Source organism: Camarhynchus parvulus, chromosome Z, assembly GCF_901933205.1.
Source record: "Camarhynchus parvulus chromosome Z, STF_HiC, whole genome shotgun sequence".
NCBI classification, from domain to species: Eukaryota; Metazoa; Chordata; class Aves; order Passeriformes; family Thraupidae; genus Camarhynchus; species Camarhynchus parvulus.
In genome coordinates this window covers 47752276-47778111 of record NC_044601.1, presented here as the reverse complement: position 1 = coordinate 47778111, position 25836 = coordinate 47752276, and the positions used below count along the sequence as shown (strand labels likewise).

The 25836-nt window shown below is 41.0% G+C and overlaps 1 protein-coding gene across 1 annotated transcript in view; it reads left to right on the top strand.

Moving 5' to 3' along the window:
* The first annotated feature begins 1060 nt into the window (after positions 1-1060).
* HOMER1 (homer scaffold protein 1) overlaps positions 1061-25836 on the top strand; it is an 87554-nt gene continuing 62778 nt past the window's right edge. The window contains exons 1-2 of the mRNA XM_030968164.1: positions 1061-1407; positions 24564-24720. Of these exons, the coding sequence (XP_030824024.1) occupies positions 1403-1407; positions 24564-24720 (162 nt within the window). The 5' untranslated portion in view covers positions 1061-1402. The remainder of the gene's footprint in view (positions 1408-24563; positions 24721-25836) is intronic.

Genomic DNA, 25836 nt, shown 5'->3' with positions numbered 1-25836 from the left:
TCTCCCCGCCGAGCCGCCGGGCGCGGCGTTGCCGTGGAGACGGCGCCGCAGGGGCCGGGGGCGGGAGGAGGCGGCCCGGGCGCCGCCAGCACCCCGAGCCCTCCCCGCTCCGCTCTCCCCCCGCCGCCATTCCCTATTATAGAAGAGCTTCCGGCGGCGTGGACTACTGTGACATCATCCTCCGCACCCCGGTGACGTCAGCGCCGGGAGTGGGGCGTGACGTCGGTGCGTAGGGGAGCGCGGTGACGTGTTCTATTTAAAGCTCCCCGGGCGGAGGATGGAGGCAGAGCGGGCAGGTGGCGCCGCGGGCAGGAGTGCGGTGGCCGCGTGCGGCGCGGGGCTGTAGGGTAGGGTGCGGCTCCACTCCGCTCTTCTCGCCCCTTCCCTTCCCTCCCCGTTCCCAGGGAAGGAGGAGCGGGACGGAGGTGCGGGCTCCCGGCGGCGGCTGCGCCAGTCCGCCGCGAGGGGACGAGCGGGCGGTGGCGGAGGTGTGAGGCGGAGGCGGGGGATGCGAGCAGGCACAGGCAGCGGCTCGGTGGCGCCGGAGCAGCCGGGCACCGCCTGAGGTGGCCATCGCTCCCTCCCTCCGTTCCACCGGCGGGGCTGAGCCCACGGCCCCTCCGCAGAACAGCGCGGGCTCGACGGCGGCAGCCCCTCCCGCCGCCCGCTGTCAGTGACCGATCCGCCGCGCCCCAGGACGATGCCCGCCCGCTCGCTGCAGAAGAAGGCGTGACGGCGAGGAGCGGGCCCGCCGCCGCGGGAAGGAGGAGCGGTGTCCCGCATCTCCGCAGCCGGGGGTGGGCGGGCGTGCGGATCGGGGGAACGCGGCGCCCCGGTGCCCGCGGGCGACGCGCGGCCGCAGCTCGTCGGTAGCGGCCTCTCGCCGGGAGTCCGATGCCAGCGCCGGTGCCACGGCTCGCTCTGCCTTCTCGGGAAAATGCATCCGTGCCCGCCACGCTGCTGGCGGCGGTGCTAGGGGGAGCGTCGGCGTGGAGCTGTGTGCGCACCGCCTGCTCCATCCCGCTCCGCCTCTGAGGCACACGGAGCCCTCCGCGGCCGCGCACGTCCCGGCGAGAAGCGCCGCAGCCGCCGCCAGTCCCTCGCGAAGAAGGCGAGCGCCTCCCCGTTCGCCTGCAGGAGGGGACTCGTCCGTCCCCGAAGCCACCGCTGCCGCCCGCCCGGGGGCCGGAGCCGCTGCTTGCGGGTGCCCGGCGGGGCCGGTGGCCATGGGAGCCCGGCCCGCGGGGGGCGCTCCCTAGGGCGCGGGCGGCCCCGCTCGGCCCCCGGCAGTTGCGGCGAGCCCAGAGCAGCGGCCCCGCCGCCACGGGGCTGCGGAGCTGCCGGCGCCGCGAGGAGCGCCCCGGGGACGCGGCACCACCGGTGCCAGGCGCTGCCGGCCGCCATGGGGTAAGGATGTCGCGGGGGCCGCCGGGCTGGGGGTGGGAGCGGCCGCCCGCGGAGCTGTGGGCGCTGCTGGATGCGCACGGAGTCGAGGGGTCTCACTGGCGGGGTGCGCCAGCAGCAGGAATCCTGCTGCAGTCGGTGCCATGCATCAGCCCCGTGAGGGGAGAGCTGTGCGATCCGTGAGGGGCGCACCGCGATCTGCAGAGGTTTGTCTCCGCCGTAGCCACATCGGAATTCTGGAAGAGCCGTCTCGGCTCCCAGTTCCTCACTGTGACGACCTCTCCCGGGTTGTTAGGCGATGTTCAGTCCTGAAAACGAGTGCTTTAAACTCAGTGCGCTAGGGTGAAATTCCAGAACAGGGAAGGCTCGCTTTCACTCTTCTGGAGTCTTCAGAGAATATCGAACTACGTGGGAATTTCTCAGTAAATTGAAGGCTCTGAGGAAGTCGGCTTCACAGCAGGTTCCCTGGTAAACTGGGGAATCCACTTGAGAGCATAAGGAAATTAGAAAGAATAAAATCTGTAAAATTAGTCAGATCTCATACAAATTAGTAGATAAAAATGTGACATAGATACCTATGAAAACTTCCACAGTCATATCCTTAGGAATTTGTATAGTGATTTGAAAAAATAATCCGTGCTACCAGGCTTGTCTGATAGTGGAATGGAAACTCATCCATGTTCCAAAGCAACAGAAACCTGGTATGATCTGGCAAACTGCAAGGTGGAGGCAATCTACAGAAGTTACAAATCATGTCTTTTGTATTTTGGTCACTTAGGAATTCAGATGTGAAATTGGCATATTACTATGGGAGTTAGAGATGTCTCCTCAAGCTGTTTAGGACATTTGAATTCTTCAATTTTTTAACTTCCTTGCATGGGTGGTGATAAGAGCTGCATCCTTGTCTCTGTGCTATCACTGGGGGTCACAAGTCAAGATGTAGGAAGGAATGACTCCTAGCTCCTTAGGCCTGTTTTCATTTTTCTGTTGTCTACCCTTCCATTAAAAAATTTCAACAGAATAAACCCAAACTTACAGCTGTCTACATATCCAAGAAAGTGGTGTTACTGCCAAAAGTCTAAATGATACAATAATTTTTTGGGATATATACTTAAAATTGCTAATCACACACAGGATTATGTAAAATTAAAATAGTGGAAACCTTCTCATTGATTTAAAATCAATACTATGTTTGTAGATATTTGGGTTAAGCATAATCATATTACAAATCCACTGAACTGTTGAAGAGGAGCAAACATTTTGTCTCCAGAACTCCAGCTCTCCTAGTATTTTAGTGTCATAGCTTCTTAATAAACACTATAAATCCCTATTTGTCGACAGCTGAAATAATCTTAAAAAACACAATTGTTGGTGCAATGACTTGAGTGGTATCTTGGCACATTGAGGTCAAGAACACTAAATTTGCTAGCAAATATTCTAGACACATTTTAGACAGTATGCTTTGGGGTATTGCAATAAAGAATTCCTTTGCACACCATTTTCTGACAAGGAGGGCAAACCCTGAAATGTAGGAATGTGCTACTGATAAAGCCTACATCTCTCTAAATCTGAGTGAGCATACCCAGGCCAGGGCCAGCACCTACTTAGTGCAACTATGGTTAAGTATCAGACATCTGTTACTGTTCAGAGCAGAAGTCTTGATTTGGTAGCTGTTTTGAATTAATTTCTAAATACAAGTACCCATAGATTTCAGAGTATTTCTACACACCAGGATGCACTGGGCTTTTAATTCAACAGTTGATACTCTGCTAAGGTCTAAAAATTGAGCATTCTAGAAGCAAGTTGCAAAATCATTGGTAACTCAATGTACCTGGGTCACATGATGGTCTGTGTATTATATTCAGTATTTAATGGGTACTGGTATGCTGTGTGAGCTTGTAGACTGATCTTGTAGTACCTGACTTGTGGAGATCTCAACTATTCCAATGGTTAGAACACAGAAAACTTGGGGGAGGGAAGTTGGCTTGCCAAACCAGCAGGAGCTTTCTTGGTCTGATTACATATAATGAAGAATTCATTGTTCTGCTGTGCAATGTTTGGCACATGCAATACCGTCAGGCAAGCCAGGTAATTATGCATTGGGTGTGTGGTGGAAACCAGCTGGTGAGTAACTGGGCTTTGGGCCAGTGCTGCTATTAAACATTTTTTGGGGAAACTTGAAACTAGAGAAATGTAGAGTAGTTCAGGACACTTTCCTATTGCTGTATCCTGTATGTCTGTGTGTGTCTTTCGTCTCACAGAAGGTAAGTGTATCAAGCCCTGTGGATTATATAGGCCAGACACACAGAATGTCCATTCTTGTTTCTCTATCTGCCAGTCTGTCTCACTTCTCCCAGTTCCTCATTCCTGTTGCATAAAAACAAGTTCTTATCAATAGTTACTGTTGAGTGATGTAACCATTGTGGACAGCCTTTTGTTGGATTGACCACATACAATATACTATTCTTTAATAGAAAAACACGGATTTTGTTCTGTCCTAGTTGATAACAAGTATTCATGTGTTCATTGCTAGTATTGCACCATCAGTCTTCTTTAATGCAATCAGAAGTCTGATTGCATTAAAAATCTTCAAGTAACAGCTCTAAAGCATACCCAGGATTTATATTGGCAGCTTAGGGTGTTGTATGCATTGACCAGGTAAGTACTATGTTTCAAGTTGGAACCGTTGCTATATTTTTCTTGTTATTGGTACAGCTTGTACTTCGATCTGTGAGCAGAGAAAGTAGAGACAGGGATGCAGTTGTTGTTTAGACTGGAATGAATACACTTCTTTACAGACGCAATGGGGAAGCTACACAGCTGTGAATTCTGGAGAGATGCAGAAATTGATGTCCTATTAAACATAATATCTAGTACTAATTCTTGATTTATTGATGTGTAGTCTCTCCATCGCTACTTCACACGATGGCCTTTACATCACAGCTGTGGACAAATATCTAAATTTGCTACTTGCTTTTCCCATCATTCATGCTGAATTATAAGGAATTACGAGGTAAAAGCTTCTGGAAGATGTGCTTATCTCTGTCGTGTTAGTCAAGGTGTCTTTATAAAGACTTCATCTTCAGTTTTGTTGGACTATATTTAGTATGTTATCCTCATAAAGGTAGTTACGATATGTGTCAGTTTAAGATGGTAGAATTAGAATACTAGGGTTCTTAAGTTGGCTGGAGAATATTGAGAAAGATTAGTATTTTAGGGTATACTTGTTAGTGCTGCACTTGCCTAGAAATAAGTATTTTAATTTTTGGTAGTCTGCAACTGGCTGATCCACTCCTAGATCTCACTCTATTTGAAGTATGTGCAGTTAGTCAAACACATTTCTTTAAACAGGACAAACTACAGTCTTGTCCTGAAATGTCAGTTTGCTTTCTATATCTGGGTAACAGCACATGAACACTGTAAAGCTGTTGGGACCCAGAAGTATTATTTTTCATTGAATTTGTCCAGACCCAAATTCTTTAACCTGTTTTCGTCCCACAAGACTTAATGGTAGCTTTCCCCAAACTTTGTTTTAACAGCACTTCTATCAGCTGTGCTCCACAGAATGCTTGAGGTAGTAGAGCGGAAGGTGTAGTTTCTTGGCAGTAGTTCAGTGTTACTGCAATTCCTGTCCATCTTGCTGCTGTCTCAGGGGTAAAATGAGGTGCTTATTATGTGAAAGCAATGGCAGCAAAGTAGTTTATGCTGTCTTCTGTAGCAGAATGGAGAGTATAACAAGTTCTACAGATGACAAAACTTGGTTATCTGTAAAGAATTAGTAATGTACAAATACAAAAACAGACTGCATGTAAGTCAGCTTGAAATGGTTAATAAACTACTTTTCAGAGAACAGTATGTGTAGACTTCTACCATGCTTAAATTATATTCTGTCACAGTCACTTTGACTTCAAAACAAGCATAAGAAATCTGAACCAGATCTTCTGGCCTGGTAAAACATAAATGAGTGTCCTGAGCATGATGAGGGGATGATTGCTGATCTAGTGAAGGTATTTGTAATGAATTATGGTTGCAATTGATCTGTTTTGGTATTTCCATGCATTATCAAGATTTTATAGGCCAACCCTTTTGGAAAAATCCTACTTCTGCTGAAAATAAACATTTAAGTCCTTCTGATTCATTATGTTGGGATTATTTTTATTATCAGTATTATTCTCATTTTTATTCTCAGTATTTATTCTCATTATTTTTACTCTCAAGGCAATGTGTGTGTGTTCACAGATATGTGTGTGTTATATGTGTTCTTGTGATTTCTTTTTTCAAAACATTGTTTGTTCTACCTCTGTTGCCATTATCTTTGCAGGACTCAACTAGATGTTGATCCAGTATCTAAGGAAATACACAGTCTTGCAGCCACAGAGATTGCAATGGCTTATAATTCTGTAACAAGTCAGCACTTCTAATCAGAGAAGGCAATGACATTTAACTAGAGCTGAGCAGAGTATTTCTGCCTGCTAGTTAGTAAAAGTTTTAAGTTGAATTTAGATATCACATTTGCAAAACATTTAATGTTTATGATTGTATCATAAAACTGTAATTTGATTAAGGGCTCTTAGCTAATCACTTTAAATCATTGCCTTTCAAATCTGTGTCTATGCACTAGGGTACTTCAGGGAAGAGCATTATCATATCATAGAACACTAATTTACTGGTAGGGCTCTCATTAGTATAGGTGCCTTGGACATTGTTTTAGTTGAAGCTATGGTTTTCTAAGGTATTCCAAACCATATAAACAATGCAGATACTTCAACCAGACTAGAACTTAGTTCTTCATCTCCTTTAGATGTCTGTAATTTGGAAGCTGTTGAGGCCTAAAATAATTACCAAGGACCAAGGTCTCTGCTAGTCCAGAGGTTAAAAGTTAAGAGGCGCTTAGCCAGGAAACCAGTGTGGTGTGTTCATACCCAGGCAGGCTGTGATTAGGCCTTGAATGGACATTGAATGAGTATATGTATACGTGCCTGTGTTTTACCGGTGTGCACTTCCTATCTGAGACAGTTTTGCGCTGGAGAAGACTCTCAGGCTTCCCCATGTGTGTGGTTATAGTGTTAGTAACAGTTAACTCTGACAGTGAACAAAGAAACTAAGTACTCTGTATTATTTAATGTGAAAAAACCCCTGAGTCCACCTCTTCTATTTTTTTCTTCTGTTTTAAAGATACCATGAAAAATGTATTTAAATGCCCTATTTAAAAGCCCCACTTAGGTGAAAGATTTCTGTAAAAAAATTTTTCAGAGAGCATGCTTTCTAGTTCAGGGTTTTGTGCTGTTCTTCCTGCAAGGCTTTTTCAGATATATTTAGTCTTAAAGGTAAGGTGTAATGGGTGATGAAAGCATTGCATTATGAAAAACCTTTTTCATAATCTGCTTTATATCCCATTTTGATAGTAGACTTCTTTTACCAATTCTGTTTCAAGTTTTTATATTTCCCAAGGCTCAGCCATGTGAGATCCACCAAAATTAGTATTGTGTTCAGGACAGAAATACTAGAGGGAAGAAGAGGCTAGAGGGAGCTGTGGGTTTATTCTACCTGGTCCTTGCACTATGCAGTGTTGAGCTCTGTTTTATCTACACAGAGTCATGGTAGTGGCATTACTCCATTTGGTGAAGTAATGGAACTGTGTTTCAATATTATATTGATTTTCTGGAACTGCATCACAGTCATGCTTCTGGCAACAGACTGTACTCTGATACACTTTTTTGGTGGCAAGTAGTGGTGGATGCCAGTCATCGTTAAAAAATTTGTCTAGGAAAATACTGTTTAAACGTGCAACAGATGATGTTGGATTGCCAGATACAAGCATATATTGACATTTGCAGTAACTAGTCATGATTTTTGGTTTTTTAGTAACTATTATCAAGTTAGGTAAATTAAGCAGACTGCATCGCTCATTTTCTGTAATGGGAGGGGAGAAGTTGAAATACATAGCTCCTCTCAGGTTTTTCTTCTTCCTCCACATACATGCAGATGATTCACAGGCACTGTTTTGTTGATGTCTGTGGTAGTGCTCTTTGCAAACATCCTGATTATTTAATTTTCACAGATCTTGCCACCAAATGGTGGGAACTACAGAAGGCAAGCACTGCTTCCTCCATTTGTCTACTACAGCACCAATGTTTGTGCCGTGAGCTATGTCAGTACTGTAACCTAGCTGACTGCAAATACAGGGGTGTGCACAAGGGAAGGGTGACTACAGGTGGGAGAGACCTACTTTTTACTACAGCGGTGTCTGTTTACTCTGGTGGGAAATGTTTAAAAAGGTCTGAACTCAGACCTACTCCTGTTGAACTTTGCTCCTCGGTTTTGAAACTCAGGTCTGGAAAGGTTTTTTGTGACTGTACACTAGGTTGAATCTCAGCTTATTGAGAAATGGTATTATTTTTCCCCTTTGAATAGTGTATTTTGTAGTAAAACAAAACAACACCACAGCCAAACCCAAACAAAAAAACTCACTAAGCCCAAATGATAATAGGTTATATTGCTGGGTATAGAATTTGGGTTTATAAAGTGCTTTTAAATTACTTATTGTGTAAATAGTATGCTGTATGGATCCATGGTTAACCTTGAATCTCTTCTTGTAATAGGACATATGATGAGATCTTCCCTGAGTTCTGAAAACTGAAGAATAAGCTTTAAATGGTCAACACTTTACAGTGAAGTGTTGATGAAATAAATAATCTTTGACATGTATTCTCACAATTCTTAGGCCTACTTCTTAGGCCTTTTCATTTCCAACAGACTGCTAGTCCTGGCTTGTCTGTACAAAATTCTGAAAGAACGTACTATGTGATATTGGAAAAAACAGTTTTCTCCAGTGTGACTTACTGTGGAGTACACAGCCATGGCAGTTATCTTATGTTACTTCTCATGCTAACAAAAATAAGCATATGCAATAATATGTGCTGTGTATATCTTGTCAAATGGCTGAATGCAGTAAATTGGGATCCTAAGCAGATATTCAGATGATTTGCTTTAACCCTTGCTTTTGCACTACTTGGGTTTTTCACTGACTGTGTGCGACTAAAAGAGTTAACCTGCAATTAGACAGGAACGCTTCTGTTGGATTTAACTTAATTTCAGCTTCTGGATACTGATTTCCAAGTGCTTTTTCAATGTTTGAGTGTAAGTCCCTTTTCTACATCTAGACATGTGGAGGAGCTGATTTTTACTAGGAAACAATTAGCGGTGCTTGGGAATAGATGGTGTCCTGCTGATTGGAGTCATAGGTACTCGTGGTTCTCAGAAGTACTGCAGAGCTCAGATAGTATGTCTAATAGTAAAACTCAAAGGATCTTTGAGAAGTTTTCATAAAAAAACACTGGTGCTGAAGTACATGATTAAAGAATGGTCCACTTTGGCTGAATTTTGTGAAACGAGCACTGAACACTAGATTCCCTAAGTAACCTCATATCTGAATGTAAATGCTGCCCATGTCTCTTACAATGGATCTTAATAGGCCACTTAAGATCTGAAGTAGTTTTTACTGAGACTTATGCATTTGGTGAGCTAAAATGTGACATAGAAATTAAAACCAACAACAACAGCAAAGCTTCCTCTTTTGCCCACATTAATTACAGTTTTTAAAAACAGACTGCAAAAGAAGCTAAAGTAGTTCTATTACTGGAATGGAATGATGATGAGTGTTATAGGGTCCTTTTCAGTATGCCACTTTTATTGTTAGCAGAACTGGAGAATTAATATTATTCTGGGGTGAAGTTCTTAGACAAAGAAAGACAATCTGCCTCTTCTGTAATTGTTCTTACAAAGAACAATTTTACTTGGCATTAAAACATATTTAAAGAGTCCTTTTCTTCTGCTTAGTAACAATGGCAAATCCAACATTCAAAGAATACTGCTGGTCTTGAGTGCTCAGAGATGGACATGGTCCTCCTCAAATCACTTGCGCTAAGTCAGCCTTTACAGATAGAATTCACATCTAAATCTTGCAAAGGTTACCTTCTGCTTCATCATCATGTTTGTCTTCTTGTCTTTATACTTCTGCCACTGGCTAATGTTTTTGTAAAACCCAAGAATTTGCTTATTCAGGAAACCCTAGATTATTTTTTCTTATATCTATACTGTTCGTCTTCCCGAAGAACTGTTACTCTTCATTTTCTTGTAACATTGGAAAAAATTTTGCAATTAACTATGGTATGAGTACTTCCTGCTCATGGCATTCTATTTACTATATTAACCAGTCTGTTTGTAAACACAAAACCTCTTAGTGAGTGGGAAATAGCAGTTTCTGCTATATCGACCAGTATTTGATGCTTCAGTTAAGCCTCTTTTGGACATAACCATGGGAGCACCTTAGTGCTCCAGTTTGGGAAGACTATACCACGTTTAGCATGCAGCTATAAAATGTTTTTAAATGCAGCCTTCTTTAAAACTGATTTTGCAATGCAAGCATTCTGTAAGTAGCTAATGAACCTGCTAGGTTTTGGCCGCTGTTTATTTCATGGATACAGAAACACTGGGGCTTGGTCTGTTACATTTAATATCTGTTCTGATATTTATGCACAGGCGGGGGTGAGGGAGGCTTTTCTAGTTCTTGTTTCACACGTAGGTTTTGAAGGCATGGAACCCTACCAGTTCATTCAGGTACTATGTAAGGAAAATTGTTAATAAAAAAAAAATTCATGCTAAGATAACTAGCTCTTAACAAACACTGGTTCTTGCTCTTTGTTTAGATGCTTCTTAACTGTAGTAGCATGCATTTATTGCTGAATATTTTTATTGAGCTGGTAAGTATAGGCCTCTCAAGTAGGCAATTGGAGCCAAAACTTCTGCGCCAACTGTATGGTATCCTTTTTTTTTATTTGCTCAGTTTGTCAAAATGCTAAGCAGTGTTCTGAGATCTGATTTTTTTCAAATTATTTTCATCTGAGTGAAGCCCTGACACCCACCTGCTATCTTGGGGCTGGAGCTAAGGTCATTGTAAGTGCCTTTCAGAAGCATAAGCTAAATTTTGAAGTGCTGTTTGCAAAGTGATTGCTAATCTAATTCCAGTACAACGCATAACACTTTGTCTTTACCAGCCTCCACCAGCACAATCAAAGGAAGTGCGTGAGCTGTCAGTGAGAAAATGTTTCTTTGCATTATTTCAGTAGCAATGCCTGTGGCTAGTACTGATGTTGTTTTGTGTTTCCAGAACTGTCATCTTCACAGAATCACAGAATGGGTAGAATAGGAAGGACTACAGTGGGTCATGTTGTCCAACCTCCCTGCTCAAGCAGTGTCATCCCGGAGCACATTTCACAGGATTGTGTCCAGGCAGCTCTTGAGTATCCCCAGGGAGGGAGACTCCACACACTCTCTGGGCAATCTGTTCCAGTGCTCAGTCACTGCACAGTAAAGTTCTTCCTCATGTCCAGGTGGAATTTCCTGTGCATCAGTGGCTGCCCATTGCCTCTTGTCAAATTGCTTGGCACCTCTGAGAAGATGGTCCACCACTGGTCCATTGTCTTTACACCCTTCCTTCCAATACTTGTATACACCGATGAGATGCCCTCTCAGTTGTTTCTTCTTGATGTTGAACAGCCACAGCTCCCTCAGCCTTTCATCATAAGAGAGATGCTCCAGACACTCATCATCTCTGTGGCCTCTGCTGAACCCACCCCTGGAGCTCCATGTTTCTGTTGCCATGAGGAGCCCAGAACTGGACACAGCACTCCAGGTGAGGCCTCACCAGGGCTGAGTACAAGGGCAGGATCACCGTCCATAACCTGCTCTTCCATTGCATGGCAATGCTCTTCCTAATGCCCCCCTTTTTGGCTACCTGGACACGCTGCTGGCTCATGGACAGCTTGTTGTCCACTGGAACACCCCAGTGGGTCAGGCCCAGCCTGTGCTGGTGCCTGGGCTTGTTCCTCCACAAGTGCAGGACCTTGCATTTGCCCTTGCTGAATTTCAGATTGTTCTTCTCTACCTATCTTTCCATCCTGTCAAGGTCCTTCTGAAGGGTTGCACAGAACTTGGAGGTATCAGTCATTCCTTGCAGCATAGTATCATAACTGAATTTGCTGAGGAGAAATCTGCCCTTTTTTACAGGTCAAGGATGAACAAGTTAAACATTTAGAGCCCAGTATTGAACCTTGGGGAACACCACTAGGGACAGGCCTCCAACTTTGCCACTGATTTTGACTCTCTGAGATCTGCTATTCAGCCCGTTCTCAATGAACCTCACTGTCCACTTTTTCAGTCCACACTTCCTGAATTTGTGAATGAGGATGTGAGTGATGGTGTCAAAAGCCTTGCTGGAGTCAAGTAGACAGTATTGACTGCTCTCTCCTCCTGAGCTGCTTATCAGTGGAATGAACAGCCTAGTCCAGCTGTGACTGTCTTCTCTGCCTGTTGAGGTTCATCCCCATGGCATAGTACTTCACATAAGTGCTTCCTTGACTGATACTTACTATGCAAACCTGTCTAACTTTTCCCTTGTCAGCTGCTGCAGTGGACTGGCAGAGCGCTCTTTGCTTCATGCTCGGTGTGTGTTCATACTAGTATATTTAAAAATGGATTTTGCCCTTTATCATTATTTTGCATCTCGCTACAATGGGAGGTTGCCTGACAGTGCAAAGCATGTCATTGGGAGAGACAGGATTTGAAGCCATCTTAGGAATACCTTCAGTGATCCAGTGAGGAAACTGCATTATCTGTCAGGAATGATATTCAGGTGTTTGGCGTAAGTGTGCTGTGAACAATCAGGGAAACAGACCTAGGATTCCCCATTACAGGTCAATATACGTTCAACCACTGCATCCAAAATTCAATAGTGTTTACTCGGCTGTAAGTTATCAGAAGGGAGAAACTTGCTGGCATGGTAACAATATGCTGAAAGTGAATTAAAGAGTCTTTATATTTCCTGTAGTGTTCAATGGGTGATTCAAATTGATTTGTTATTTATGAATATAGAGTTAATTTGTTTACCTTTCTAGGAGTCTAATTCAGTTCCTTGATACAAATAAAATGATCCAGTTCTCATCTTTTGATGTGGAACAGTGATTATTTTTCCCTTTGAAACTTAACATGCAGCTGTAGCACTCTGGTTGGGATTGCAAATTGTTTGAAGATCAAGTGCTGGTGATGAAATGCATGTCTATTCAGCCCCTTCTTATGTCAGTTCTGATACTTCCACTGGTACTGGTGGGACATGAGTTCAGCCTTGAGGTGTCTGCAGTTAACATGTGGTAGTACTAGTGGTTTGTTTCAGGGTATTTTTGAGGGTTAAGTGCAAAAGCTCTTAAAACTGACTGTTAACTGATCAATTCTTAATGTCAAATATGTTGTTTGTGGGTTTTAAGCTGGAAATTAAAGGCGTGACTAGTGCCAGGCCCACTTAAAAAGCTTTTTCACATGGAGAAAACATGTCAAAATTAATAACCTGGAGATGTGGAAAAAGATGGAGTGGATATGGTTGATTGGGTGAGAAGTAGTAAGGAGGTGTGATTGTTTCTGCAGGAAGATCTACAGGGAAGCAAAATGGAAGTTTAGAGCCAATAAGGAGATGAATTAAAGCTATTAAAAAGCAAAGAGAAGTTGGTCAAGACTGTGGTGCCAAATGAGGAAACCTCATTTTAGTACAGACATATCTTTGAGACTAATTCCAAATGTGGAGTAATAAACAATGAGGATATGTATTCCTTGGGTTTTCTACTGTTAGCAAATTGCCAAGACATCTAGTCTTAATAATAACAAAATTATGACTAGTGTTATTTTAGCGTTGTCTCTCAAAGTCAAAGATGATTAGAAAAATGGCAGTTAGACTAATTTTTTAAATAGTATCACTGTGTACCATATAATTGCCATTTATCTCAATGGAAACACATGATGACTTGATTCTATGATTTTGTATTTCTTCTATTATTTTCTAGGTTCCAGAATTCTCATCAGTCTATTGCCAAAAGCCCCAGCTTTGCCACTTTGCTCCATAGCTGTGAAATACAGCCATCAGAACAGAAATTCTTGTCTAGGCAATGATGAGACTTGATGGAGCATGCAAAATCACACTGAATGTCAAATCAGAAAATACTGTGTTCACATTGTTTATTGAACTCTGCTGTATTTTATGGAATCTAAGATGATGTAGGATTGCCGCTGTTATTATTTCAATGATTTACATAGCTTCATGTCCTAGTGCCATCCCTCTGTTCTCACTTCCTTCATACTGCACTACCTGTGCATGATGACACTTGTCAGTGCTGCTGAAGGATTTTATTACATCCAGTAAATTGATCTAACCAAACTTTAGAATAGACAGAGCAGTCTTATGCTTTCATGTCAGGACAAAGCAAGGAGTTTCAGTCTGTCAGTTTTCTGAATCTGCTGCTCTGGGTGGCATTTCTACCAGTATTGTTGTATGACCCTTAAATCCCTCTGGCTACTATGATTAACATCAAAGACTGTGCAAGGTGCTGTTTCTATCTATCTCTGCCTCAGAAAGAGCATTTAAGTGGCCCTGTGCAATTTGGCTTAATTCTTACCTTGTTTAGTCAGCCTCAATTGGTCTAATTAGCTACTTGTGAGTGGCATAAACAGCCCTTATCACAAGCTGAAAATTGTTTTGCAAAGGTAACTACTGAATTTCAGATCTTCAAGAATCCATAAATTAATTTGAGGGTGTTTGTGAAATGTGAAAAGGAAAACATACAGGTCATGAATAGGCTTGCATTCTGGAAATTGCAGAGACTGAAAATGGTGTCCCATCTGGAGCCTTCCTCCTCATTTTCCTCATCCTTCTCCATGCCCCTGGAAAGGGCTTTGTGCTCTGGCTCCCTGTGCTTCTGTTGTTTGGAGAGCTGTGCTTGTGCTGCTGGTCTAAGTGGCTTTTTTTTTTTTTTTTTTTGCCACCCCCCTTTAAATTGTAGCTCTTGTAATGGTTCTGAAGACTACAGGTATTGTTCCTGAGGACTGTGTATAGAAAATATCCATTTATTTAAACTCAAGAAAACTGGTGGTGCAGGAAGACAGGAAACTATAACTTAATTGCCACATGACTTTGTCAATAAAGTACTCTGTTAAATAACAGTAGAAATTCAAGCTAAGCAGTTAAACTACTTAATATTCTCCCTTAAAATATTTACATGCGTTTCTCTAAGAGTAGTCTGACTGTCAGAACTCCATTGCAGGGAGATTTCAGATAAAGATTGCAAAGGAAAAATTGTGTCTGTACAGAGAGTATCAAGGAACTAGGGGAACTAACTAGAAAGCCTGGTTGTGGATTGCTTTTGGGCCTTTCTAAACTTATTTTACTAACAAGCATGAATAACATTATTTCTTCCTTTCCACTTTCTTCTCCTTTCTGCTTGTGTTGCAAGTGGCTAAGTTGGATTTTTTTGTTGTAGAATGGAGAGAAGCAAATGTTTTTAGGCCATTCATTGCCTGCTTATTTCTTATTCCAGATGCAGCATAGCTTAGCTTGCTGCATGTAAAGGCTGTTGTAGGAATGTTAATATCTAGATTTCTTTCAGAAACATCTCATTACACTGTTATTTCAGGATTCTTTGTTCATAGACTAGAACCTGACATTAAGTTGGGGTTTTTTTGTTTGCTTCTGATAAATACTTTTAGTGACTAGATGTGGGAAATAGCTGTACATCTTAAAATTAATTGTCTAGTTCTACAGAGAGAAGAAATCCTCTCTTGGCTTCCTGACAGGAATTTTTGCAAAGAGCAAAATTCAAGAAGAAATTATAGTTTTTTAGTGTAATGATTTCTTAGTGTTTTCACTGTAGAAAAATATATAATATATTGTAAAATTCAACCTAACGTAGCTGCTCTTAAGCCATTAAAAGCTAATGGTTAGTTCTATCCAATTTTGTAATTAAAACAAACTTAAGGTAAGCATTTATTCAGAGATACCTTTGTCCCCTTGCTTGCACAATTTAGAGGAATAATCACTTAGACACCTAGAAAAATTCTGAAGATACCTATACCTATATTCTTGGAATAAGTTACTAAACTGAAGTAAGAGCTTTATGAAGATAAAGCAGAGTACTTGATAATACACTTTTTGTTACCTCATTTGATTCCCAGAACTCTCCCGTGATTCCCGCTATGAAAATGAGCTTTTCAAGATTGTGTGGAAGGACAAAAACAGGAAAACCTTAGAGAGATGGACCATCATTCAGCTGGGGGAGTAACTTTCACAGTCATTGATAAATTATTGCTGTGAATACAACACTTCAGCTGGTTGCCTACTTGCTGAACTTGAGCAGCATACAATAACAGCATACAATAATATGGGGGCACTGGAGAACAGGCATTTAAAACAAATCCAGAGAATTGCAAAAGTGAATGCAAATCCAGTACTTATTTTCCTTCTTTAAAAAAAAATCAGTTTAACACTTCCCTATACATAATCTAGGTAGCTTTATTAATCTTTAGTGTAAAGAGCTCCATGTTCACTATCATTATACCAAAAATTTAAGAGTTTTGTTGGGATTTTTCTTTGTTGTACTATATAAGCCTTAATTTTAAGTAGTGGGCACTGATTTGTCCTCAGCTTTGCAACTCTGCCACCTTCCATGCTGTTGATGTTACTAAATTTGTGAGACTGTAATGTCTGTGCTGTCCTACAGCTCAACGTAAATCTGTGCTGTGGAAAAAGCTCTTTACTCTTCTAAAGTTTACTAAGATGCTTCATGAGTCCCTCACGAATGGTAAGCTCAGATGGAAAAGGAATGAGGTTAGGTAAACTTTCTCTTTTGTCTTCATGTTTGTTCAGTAGCAAGAGCTATATTTCCCAGGATATGGTAATCCTAACTCTTGGGATTTTGTTTGATGGCAATACACATACATTTTAAATGCTGTCCGTGTTTGTCTTATAGTGCCTGTTTGTATGAAACTCTCCTACCTATTTTCTTTCCCTTCCTTCTCTGGAAGGTACTATGTGTGGCTTCCTGAGCATTTGGTTGAGATTGGTACATATAGAGCCATCCATTTGTTCCCCAAACAGACTATTTTATAGGATTGCATACCTGTGAATTGTAGAATTGTTGAGGTTGGAAAAGACCTGTAAGATTACCAAGTCCAACAATCAGCCTAGAACCAGCACTATGGTCACCACTCAAACATGTCCTCAAGTGCCATATCCACTTCCAGGAATGACGACTCCACCGCTTCCTGGGCACCCTGCTTGATAACCCTTACCATAAATAATTTTTTTCTTAATATATACTCTAAACCTCCCCTGGTGCAAATTTGAGCTATTTCCTCTCATCCCATCACTTTTTACCTAGGAGAAGAGCCTGACCCCCACCTGGCTACAACCTCCTTTGAGATAGTGGTAGACAGTGACAAGGTCTCCCCTCAATCTCTTCTTCAGCTCTGTTACCCTTCTGAAGATGCCATCCACTTTAGTGGATGTGCCAAAATGTTACCAAAAGGAATTGATTTTAGAAATATTTGAAGTTATGTGCTTTCCTGACTTGTCTGCTGTGTAATATAAAACTTCTATTAATTGATGCAATAATTCAAGTGAACGGTTTTTCTGCTAATGGAAGTCCATAGTTGCTGACTTTAAGAAGAGTTCTGTCTGCTCATAGGCATCAAATTTAATGTGGTTTGTATAAAACTATATTCTTTGCATTTAGCTGTATACATACATATTTTGTATATACTTCTTTGCCCACAGTAAAATGTTCCAATGTTGTTGTTTGGGTTTTTTATTGTTTTTGGTTTTTTTCCCTTTTCAAAAGTGTGGGGTGTTAAGGTATGCAAATAGAGTGCAACTTTTTCCTCTGTTTTCCAAATAACTTACAGATTTTCACTAGTCTTTATAGAGGCACTAACATTTCAAAGATAATAGATTTCTGGTAATCACTAAATTATTTTCTACTGACTTCCTATACCTTATTTCTCTTTAAGTACTGTGCAATATTCTACTTCAAGCTGAAACAAATTGGTTAAAACTTCAGGTCCTTGCAGATGTTATAGACAGTATATAATTATTTTTCTGGCTAATGTGAATGTGTTTTTTATTTAACCTAACAGGTTTAGTGAAAGTCTCTAGATAACTTTGCTCCCCTCAAATCCTGAAAAATGGCAATTATTCCTTGTGATGCTGTGCTGACTCCTAAGTGCTTAAAAATCTAATACTAAAAGCTGATTCTTAAATGGAAACAAAACAGCTTAGAAAGTGCTTGAACGCAGTGCTTGTACAGTGTTACATAGCTACACAGCACAGTCTGTAAAGCTTATAGTTTGAACTTTATAGGTAAATAGATAGTTACACATATTAACTGATAACTGTATACAGAGAACAAGCTTTTTTGTAGCAACTTGGTAAACATTTGCTGACTTCAAATAAACCAAAACATAACAGCAAAACAGCAAAAACAGGTCTAAGAATGTAGGTGTAGAACGAGATAAACCATTGGTGGGATGGGAGAGATTTTGATTTGGTTATATGATTGTAACTTCCACTCTTTTACTATCTCAAAGCTTGTTTTGAGATATGAAAGTTGTTATTATATATACATTGTACATTAAAGTTGTGTGTAAGACAAAAAGAAAAATCCGAAGTCATAGTTACTACACAAGTCCACTGAGTGTGTTTGTTCAACTTCATAATTTTAACTTCAAGATGATATTGTCAGTTATTTCCCATCCAGAAAAAGATTACATTTTAGAACAGTTTCCATACATTGGAACCCAGTGTTGTACAATACTTTTCCCCAAATGTATACAATTTTTATCAGATCTCAGAGCATTTTTATGAACATGGAAAATTCTGTGGTTTCCTGTTGCTTTGAACTGTTTGCAGAGCTTGTTGACTTACACTCCTTAAACAACACTGTGTTTGGATGCTGTAGTTTATTAAGCGGTTTTGACTATAGCTGCCCTTTTAATCACTCTCCTCATTTCTTTTCAGGAATCTCTTCTAAAGCTGCTTAGAGTAACAAAAGCTTGCTACAGCTTCAGGAACAAACTAGGGGAGAATAGCTAGCAGGACACTGGGGAAAAGCTGTGGGATTAGTATGCTGACATTTGGAAAAAGCAAAAAGGTCTTTGTCCTCTCCTAAATCAGCAAATGCCTGAAATACCATGTGCAATGTTCATATTGTCTGACCTCAGGAGAGTTTTCCTTGGATGACAGCTATTATAGAGGCTTCGAATTCAGGGTATGCAAAATGAGCACCTGCAAAACATGCCTTCTGTGGGGGTTTGCAGTCCTCAGGACTGCCAGAGACAGTGCTGAGCATGCCGTCTGTCATGTGGCAGGGTCTGCTGTGTCCAGGGCTCTAACGGCATGAGGACAGCACACTTTTTTCCCAGTCTCCACACTCCAGTCAGCTTGGAGTGTGGCTGCACTCCCATTTGGAGCACAGAAATATTGTCCTGTTTTTGCCTGCATGTGGCATTATCTTCCTCTGAAACTCTTTTCATGAAACCTGATGGATGAAATCTTGCACTCTTTGCAACAAGAAAAAATCTCCAAGGCACATTTTGTTTGACTTGTTTTGAAAGCTGTCTTATATGTGGACTCCATGTGCATCAAAGCCAGGAAGTCTGGAGTTTGTGGAGAAATAGACGTGGACATGAATCTCATGGAATTTTCACTATCAAAACTGAGCTGAGTAAGAACACCCCATCACACATATTTATTCATTACCTTTTTGTCTTACTATTTGGGGAAAATACCTCTGATGAGAAATTTAAAACTTCCAGGTAGCAGGCATTGCCCATGGTAGTTCCTCTTTTTTTAAAACTCAGTCCCCCATGGGCCACAGTCACTCAGTGTTAGCCTGTTTTGGTGTCTGCTTCTGCCTGGGCAGCTCTTCGCTCCAGCTCTTGCTTAAGAGTCATCACCCGTGTCTCTTTTGTCTTCATCTGCAATCCTGGCCTGGTCTTGTGTCCATACAGGGAAGTTCATTACCTCATCCTACATAGTGCAGCAACTTCCTTGCCAAAACACTGTCAATTTAGCCCAGTATGGAGGAGGAAGGGAGAGTTGTATCTAATTTTCAATATGTTTTTTAGCATCCTTAAGGGGAGTCAAGTAGGACATCAGTGTTGTAGAGGTTCGTACTTTCTTTTCAGTAGCCTTATTTTTTCAGAGTAACCAAGATAATGGAATCCCAGTCTTGAGAAATTACAGGTTTTATAGCATTCAACGTAGTTTTAGACTCATGGTAAGCAATAGTGTGAGGGAAGAAATAAGCAAAAAGAGGTCTTCACCACTAGTGCTGTAGAAGTACCAGATGTTAAAGAATATGTATTTTTTTTGATGAAGCATATATTAATTATGAATTAGCAAAGGAAGTACTTTCTAACTTTGTATACTAACTTAAGCTTATTTAATGCAATCTTTGATTAGTGTAACACCTCCTATATTGAGCAGTCTGCATTTTTTTTGTAAAGATTGTGTTAAGATGTCAGAGAGGAAAGAGCTGTTGGAAACTATTCATTCAACTGCTAGTAAACAGGTTTATCTCCTAAGTTGAGCTTAGAATTGATCACATATCAATGAATGAATTTCTTTATTGATTATGGAAAAGCCTGTTATGACTCTGCCTGCTAAAGTGATACTTATTATGCTTCCTTACTCATCACATTGCTCCTTGGGTCCAGGAGGATTTGGCACTTATTTCTTGTTAGTCTTTGTCTGACCACCGTAGTATTGCAGCCTAAGGCAATTAAGAACAGCAGGATATGAGCCTTAATGTTTTTACCATGCCTGAGCGGACATTTCTGATAGTCAAACTGTGTTACTATGGCATTCTTGTTAATTTGTTTTCTTTTTGTTCAGCATCAGTATATTTCTGGAAAAATGAATTACTTTGCTTTTTAATTAGTGTGGAGTTCTTGTCTTAGTTCCTGTTAATGTCTTTAATGAGTACTGAATACCTTCTGATAATGAAAGAGAAAGAAGAGAAAGCTTAAAGGGGAAGAGAAGAGAGGGAAGAGTAAGAAACTGGTAGGATGGCTTCGTTTTTTTACGGGATTGATTTTTCTTTAAAGATGTTCTTCCTTTCTCAACTTCACATGGAGGGGATGGTGCTATGCAGGGCAACATTTGGACTCAATGATCCTTGAGGATCCCTTCCAACTCAGCTTATTCTGTGATCCTGTGAAAAATAGAAGACATTTTTTTTAATATAGAAATATAATTTTAAAAAAACCAAACATTTGACCACCTAGGAAGGCAAAGAGGAAGCTATCTTCCTATCTCATATTCCTAAAATTAATGTTATTTCAGCTGAATTGATTGAAACTTCCAGACTGGGAGGGCATCGTGTCCTTATGTGGATAATGGAAGAGCAAAACTTTTATGTGAAGATGTATTGGCCACAGTTACAAATATTTTTATATGTTTTATACATTATGTGTTGCATGTTCACAGGTGTTTTAGGAAATCTAAAATTTAAGTAGCTTCATATAATATGTTGCTACAGAAAAGTGCAGATGATGTAATTGTATAGCAGCTTTGAAGGACTTTAGTGGTGCATCAGTGGCTGGTTCTATAACACATTTAATCCTGTAGATATATAGTGCATAACTTCCATTAGTTTGCAGAAATAATCTTTGTAAATGTTCATTGTCAAGTGTCAAAACAGAGGTCTAATTCTAGAGTCATCTGAAGTTTAGTGTCTTTGTCAGAAAAAAATCCTAATTACCTTAGTAATCTGGCAAAATCATAATTTATCCAACTCGTTTAACAAAGGGAGCTATGCTTTTTCCACAGAGTGAAGACAGGTTGTCATTCAGTAAAGCTGTACTTTAAGCATGGAAAGAAAAGACTGTAACTCTGGTTTTATCAGAAGTGATTAAAGAAGTGTAGATTAGTTTCATTTATACTGTTCCATACCTAACTGTACTGTCTATGCCAGACCCACACTCTGCCCTGCAAAGTGCTCTGCTTTGTCTTGAGCAGCACTGCTGAGCAATCAACAGGAACATGCAGGCCACCTCATTAAACAAATTGAGGATATTTTGGTGGAGCTCTGGAAGATTTTTATGATGACAGTGCTGGAGAGCAGCATCCCAGGGCTCAACAGTTGGCTTTCACTGACACTCACTTCAGCCATATAGTACTGACCTACCTTTTACATATTAAAATGCTAACTTGTGGTGTGTTGAAAGTCCCAGTTGTGTGATATACTGTACTGAGAGTGAACTGAGCATCAGTGCTGGTCAAATGCATATTTATTGCAGTGTGATACACATATTCATTAACTACACATCATATTCATTAACCACATACATCTACGTCCTGGATTCAGTTCTTCTTTGATCTTTCATTAACATGGTCGGAACCTTTATAATTTCCTTTCAATGTCAGTATTCATCAAAACAATTGACAGGCTTCTAAGATTGTTTCCCATTTTTTGATTGGCTCTTTAATTTTCCAGGGTTAAAGAGCTGGTGCATTATGTTGATATGTATCCCTTGATACTGGCATATCCTTAACTGGGAGGTAAATTATAAAATAGATCTAATATTGAAGACAACTGAAGTTTAAGTATGATTGAAGAAGTAATTTTAGATATTCAAAAGAACAAAAAGAATTAGTTTTTTCTGTCAAACAAAAAGCCTGTGAACGCCAGTCACCTTTGCATAACATTTGTGTGCAAGAGATTTGGATCAGGGAAACAGCTATGTAACCTCCTATAGTGGTTGATTTACAAGGAAATCAACCTTGGTGATTTACATGGAAAAGATGAATTGAAGCTGAGGGTACATTTCTGTGGAGAACTAGCAGTGCATTGGTCCCATTTGCCTCCCTTCCTCCTTCTTCATCTTTCACTGAAACTCTGTTTTGCTGTCTCTGATCTCTTCTGCATACTTCTGTCATTTCATCCAACATCCAACACAGGAGAACACCATGTCTGTCATCTGGTGAACTTCAAGGAATCTTGACTCCCAGCTGAGTAATACAATTCTACTACTGAAAGCTGCTCTTCCTGCTCAGCAGTGGAGATATTTCATTGAATTCACATGTACCCCTTGGTAGTGAGGTCAAATTAAACTCCTTTGACTACAAGTACCTAAAATTCTGTGGGAATTTATTTTGGGGAAAAAAAAGTGTTAAAAACATACCTCTGAAAATAAAATGAGTGCAGGTCAAAGGGTATGTTTTTTCATGCCCTGAAATTGAGAGTCAAAATACCTAAAAAGTTAAATTCAACCTAAAGTCCTGGTACTTAGTGCCTTTGGAATTGGATGGCAGCATTCCTTAAAAAATATAGCAATCAATTTGTCATTAAAATGTAGCTAAATTTAAACTGACAACTACAGTATCATAGAATAGTTTGAATTGGAAGGGACATGAAAGATAACCAATTCCAACCTGCTGGCGTGGGCAGGGACATCTTCCACTAGACCAGGTTGCTCAATGCCCAATCCAGCCTGGCCCTGAACACTTCCAGGGATGGAACAGCCACATCTTTTCTGGACAACCTGTTCCAGTGTCTCACCATCCTCATGGTAGAGAATTTCCTCCTAATGTCTTGCCTAAACCTGCCCTCTTTCAGTCTGAAACCATCACCCCTTGTCCTCTCACTGCACGCCATGGTAAAAAAAGTCCCTCTACAGCCACTCTTGTAGCCCCGCAATAGGTACTGAGAGATTGCTGTAAGGTCCCCCCAGAGCCTCCTCTTCTCCAGGCTGAACAACTCCAACTTTCTCAGCCTTTCCTGGTAAGAGAGGTGCTCCATCCCTCTGATCATCTCTGTGGCCTCCTCTGGACTCCCTCCAGCAGGTCCCTGTCCTTCCTGTGCTGGGAGCCCAGAGCGGAGGCAGCCCTGCAGGTGGGGTCTCAGCAGAGCAGAGCAGAGGGGCAGAATCCCCTCCCTGGCCCTGCTGCCCACACTGCTCTGGATGCAGCCCAGGACACGTGTGGCTCTCTGGGCTGGGAGTGCCCATGGCTGGCTCATGTGCAGCCTCTCACCCACCAGCACCCCCAAGCCCTTCTGGGCAGGGCTGCTGGGATCTGTTCATCCCCAGCCTGTGCTGGTACCAGGGCTGCTCTGACCCAGGTGCAGCACTTTGCACATGACCTTGTTAAAACACATGAGATTCCCATGGACCCTCTCCTAGAGCTTGTCCAGGTTTCTCTGGATGGCATGCCATCCCTCAGGTGCATCAGCTGTGCCACTCAGCTTGGGGTCAGGTGTAAACTTGCGTAGGGTGCAGTCAGTTCCATTCTCTGTCATTGATGAACCTACCAAAACTGATGTCCATTGGGACTCTGAGCCATTAGTCACTGCCCTCTAGATATGACGGCCCAACCAGTTCCTTACCCACCGAACTGTCCATTAATTGAATCCATCTCTTCCAATGTAGAGAGAAGTATGTTGTAGGGCATGTGTCAAAGGCTTTATATAAGTGCAGGTGACTGACATCCACAGCCCTCCTCTTGTCTACTGATACAGTCACTCTTTTGTAGAAGGCCATCTTATTGCCATCTTAGTGATATTAAAATGTATTTAAATTTCTGTGCAATGTTGTGCATCCTGGTAGTGGTCATGGGGAAAAATGCTGTAAATTCTAAATTATAATAAGGGGTTTTTTTGCCTCATGTAATTTTATTTGCTAAGTAATTTACAATTTAAAATGTATTTCATACATTATTTAATGTTGGTAAATACCTTTATGCCTTCAGGCATAAATCTCCAAAGAGTGAGGGATTCACAACACATGTTCCTGGCCTTAATTAATGTTAGTTTTAGAGTAATCACATTGGCTCAATAGTTCAGATCCAGATTGTGGCATAAAGTTGATGAGAATAATCAGAGTATTAGAAGATTTTGGAGAAGAAGTGGCCTTGAAGTTATACACATTCTCCAGTGTGCAGTGTAGTGAGAGAAGTTACACATGCATTAATGCCATTTAGTTTTGAGGGATAGGTGGGCAGTGAAGAGCTGGGGAGATGATGGGATGGTGCTGAATCTGTATTAGAGACGTCTGTGTTTATCTGACTTCACAACTGGATGCTGATTTTTGCCTTAGAAGACTTGAGTTTTGCTTGCAAATATGTGTAGACAAACTTACCTGCTCTATGCAGCAGCACATACAGAAGTCATCGGGCAAGGTGTACATAACTTGTGTACGTCCAAATAGACACAACTGGCAGATAGCTTGTGTGCAATAATAGTATGTACAGATTAAATTTATTACTTCTTCTCTCTCTCCTTCAGGGAACAACCCATCTTCAGCACCCGAGCTCATGTCTTCCAGATTGACCCAAACACTAAGAAGAACTGGGTTCCCACCAGCAAGCATGCTGTTACTGTGTCCTACTTCTATGACAGCACAAGAAATGTCTACAGGATAATCAGTTTGGATGGCTCAAAGGTAAATTATATTTCAGAAAACCTAGTTGTCTGAAGCATTTTTGCTACTATTTTCTAGTTTGATGTTCTTCATGTTCCTTCCCAGATGTTTGTATCATTATCTGACCAAAAGATTACTGACGTTTTAAAATGGTAACATTGCCTCATCGTGTGTTTTAAGTGTTTATTTGTAAATTCTGTTTTCCATGTAATTGTATTGACTTCAATAACTATTGCTGAATTGAAGTAGTGACCTGTGCCTTGGATAATGCTATGAGAAGGATAAAAAGACAAAAATTTGTACAAAAAGTACTCATAGGGTTACAACAACTTGTTTTCATTTCTGTACTCAGTCATTTATCAATGTAATTAGCTTCAGCTTTATGAAGGACATCTGTTCAGTGGCCATAATCACTTAGTAAATCCTTTGTTATATAATCTTCCAATTTTTGCGTAGAGAATACGAGGATTGCCTCCTAATAAAGCCTACCTAATAAATGGTAAGCTTTTATCTAGACTCAGTTGGTTTGGTTTTAGTAGGGGATTTTTGTGGGTGGTTGTGTTTTTTTTTTTTTTGTTTGGTTTGGTTTGGTTTGGGTTTTTTCTCTGTTTTAACTAGAAAGGATATTGCGCTGAGCTGCTCCTCTTGTAAAACATGTCTAAGAAATTAATTTGATGCGCAGAAAATCCTTGACTGTTTCTACCCACAACTACAATAACAGTAACTTTACAAACAGTGTAGCAGAAAACTCTACACTTAGGGCATTAAAGATATACAGACTGTGATGAAAAGTTGTGATCCTTTCCAGAGATTTTAATTTGAAGCTTTTGGAAATGATTGGAAATGAAGTACTCTGTTAAAAGCATGGCAGTATTCACAGAGATTTTATGCCTACTTATTGAAAGCTGAAAATTATTGCTCCGCATTTTTTAAAATATCCAGAATATTGCTATTTTAAGTGTAAAAGGAGATTTTCTATCAGAAAAAGTATATAGAAATTGATCTCATAGTCAAAAATCTCTGCTTGAAGTGGCTGAGACTGGCATCAGAGCCTACCAGATTTTTTTCAGCTTTAAGTCTTAGTTTGGTTTTTTCCTTCTCAGCCTCCCTTCAAAAATTCAATTACTTCTTTCAAAT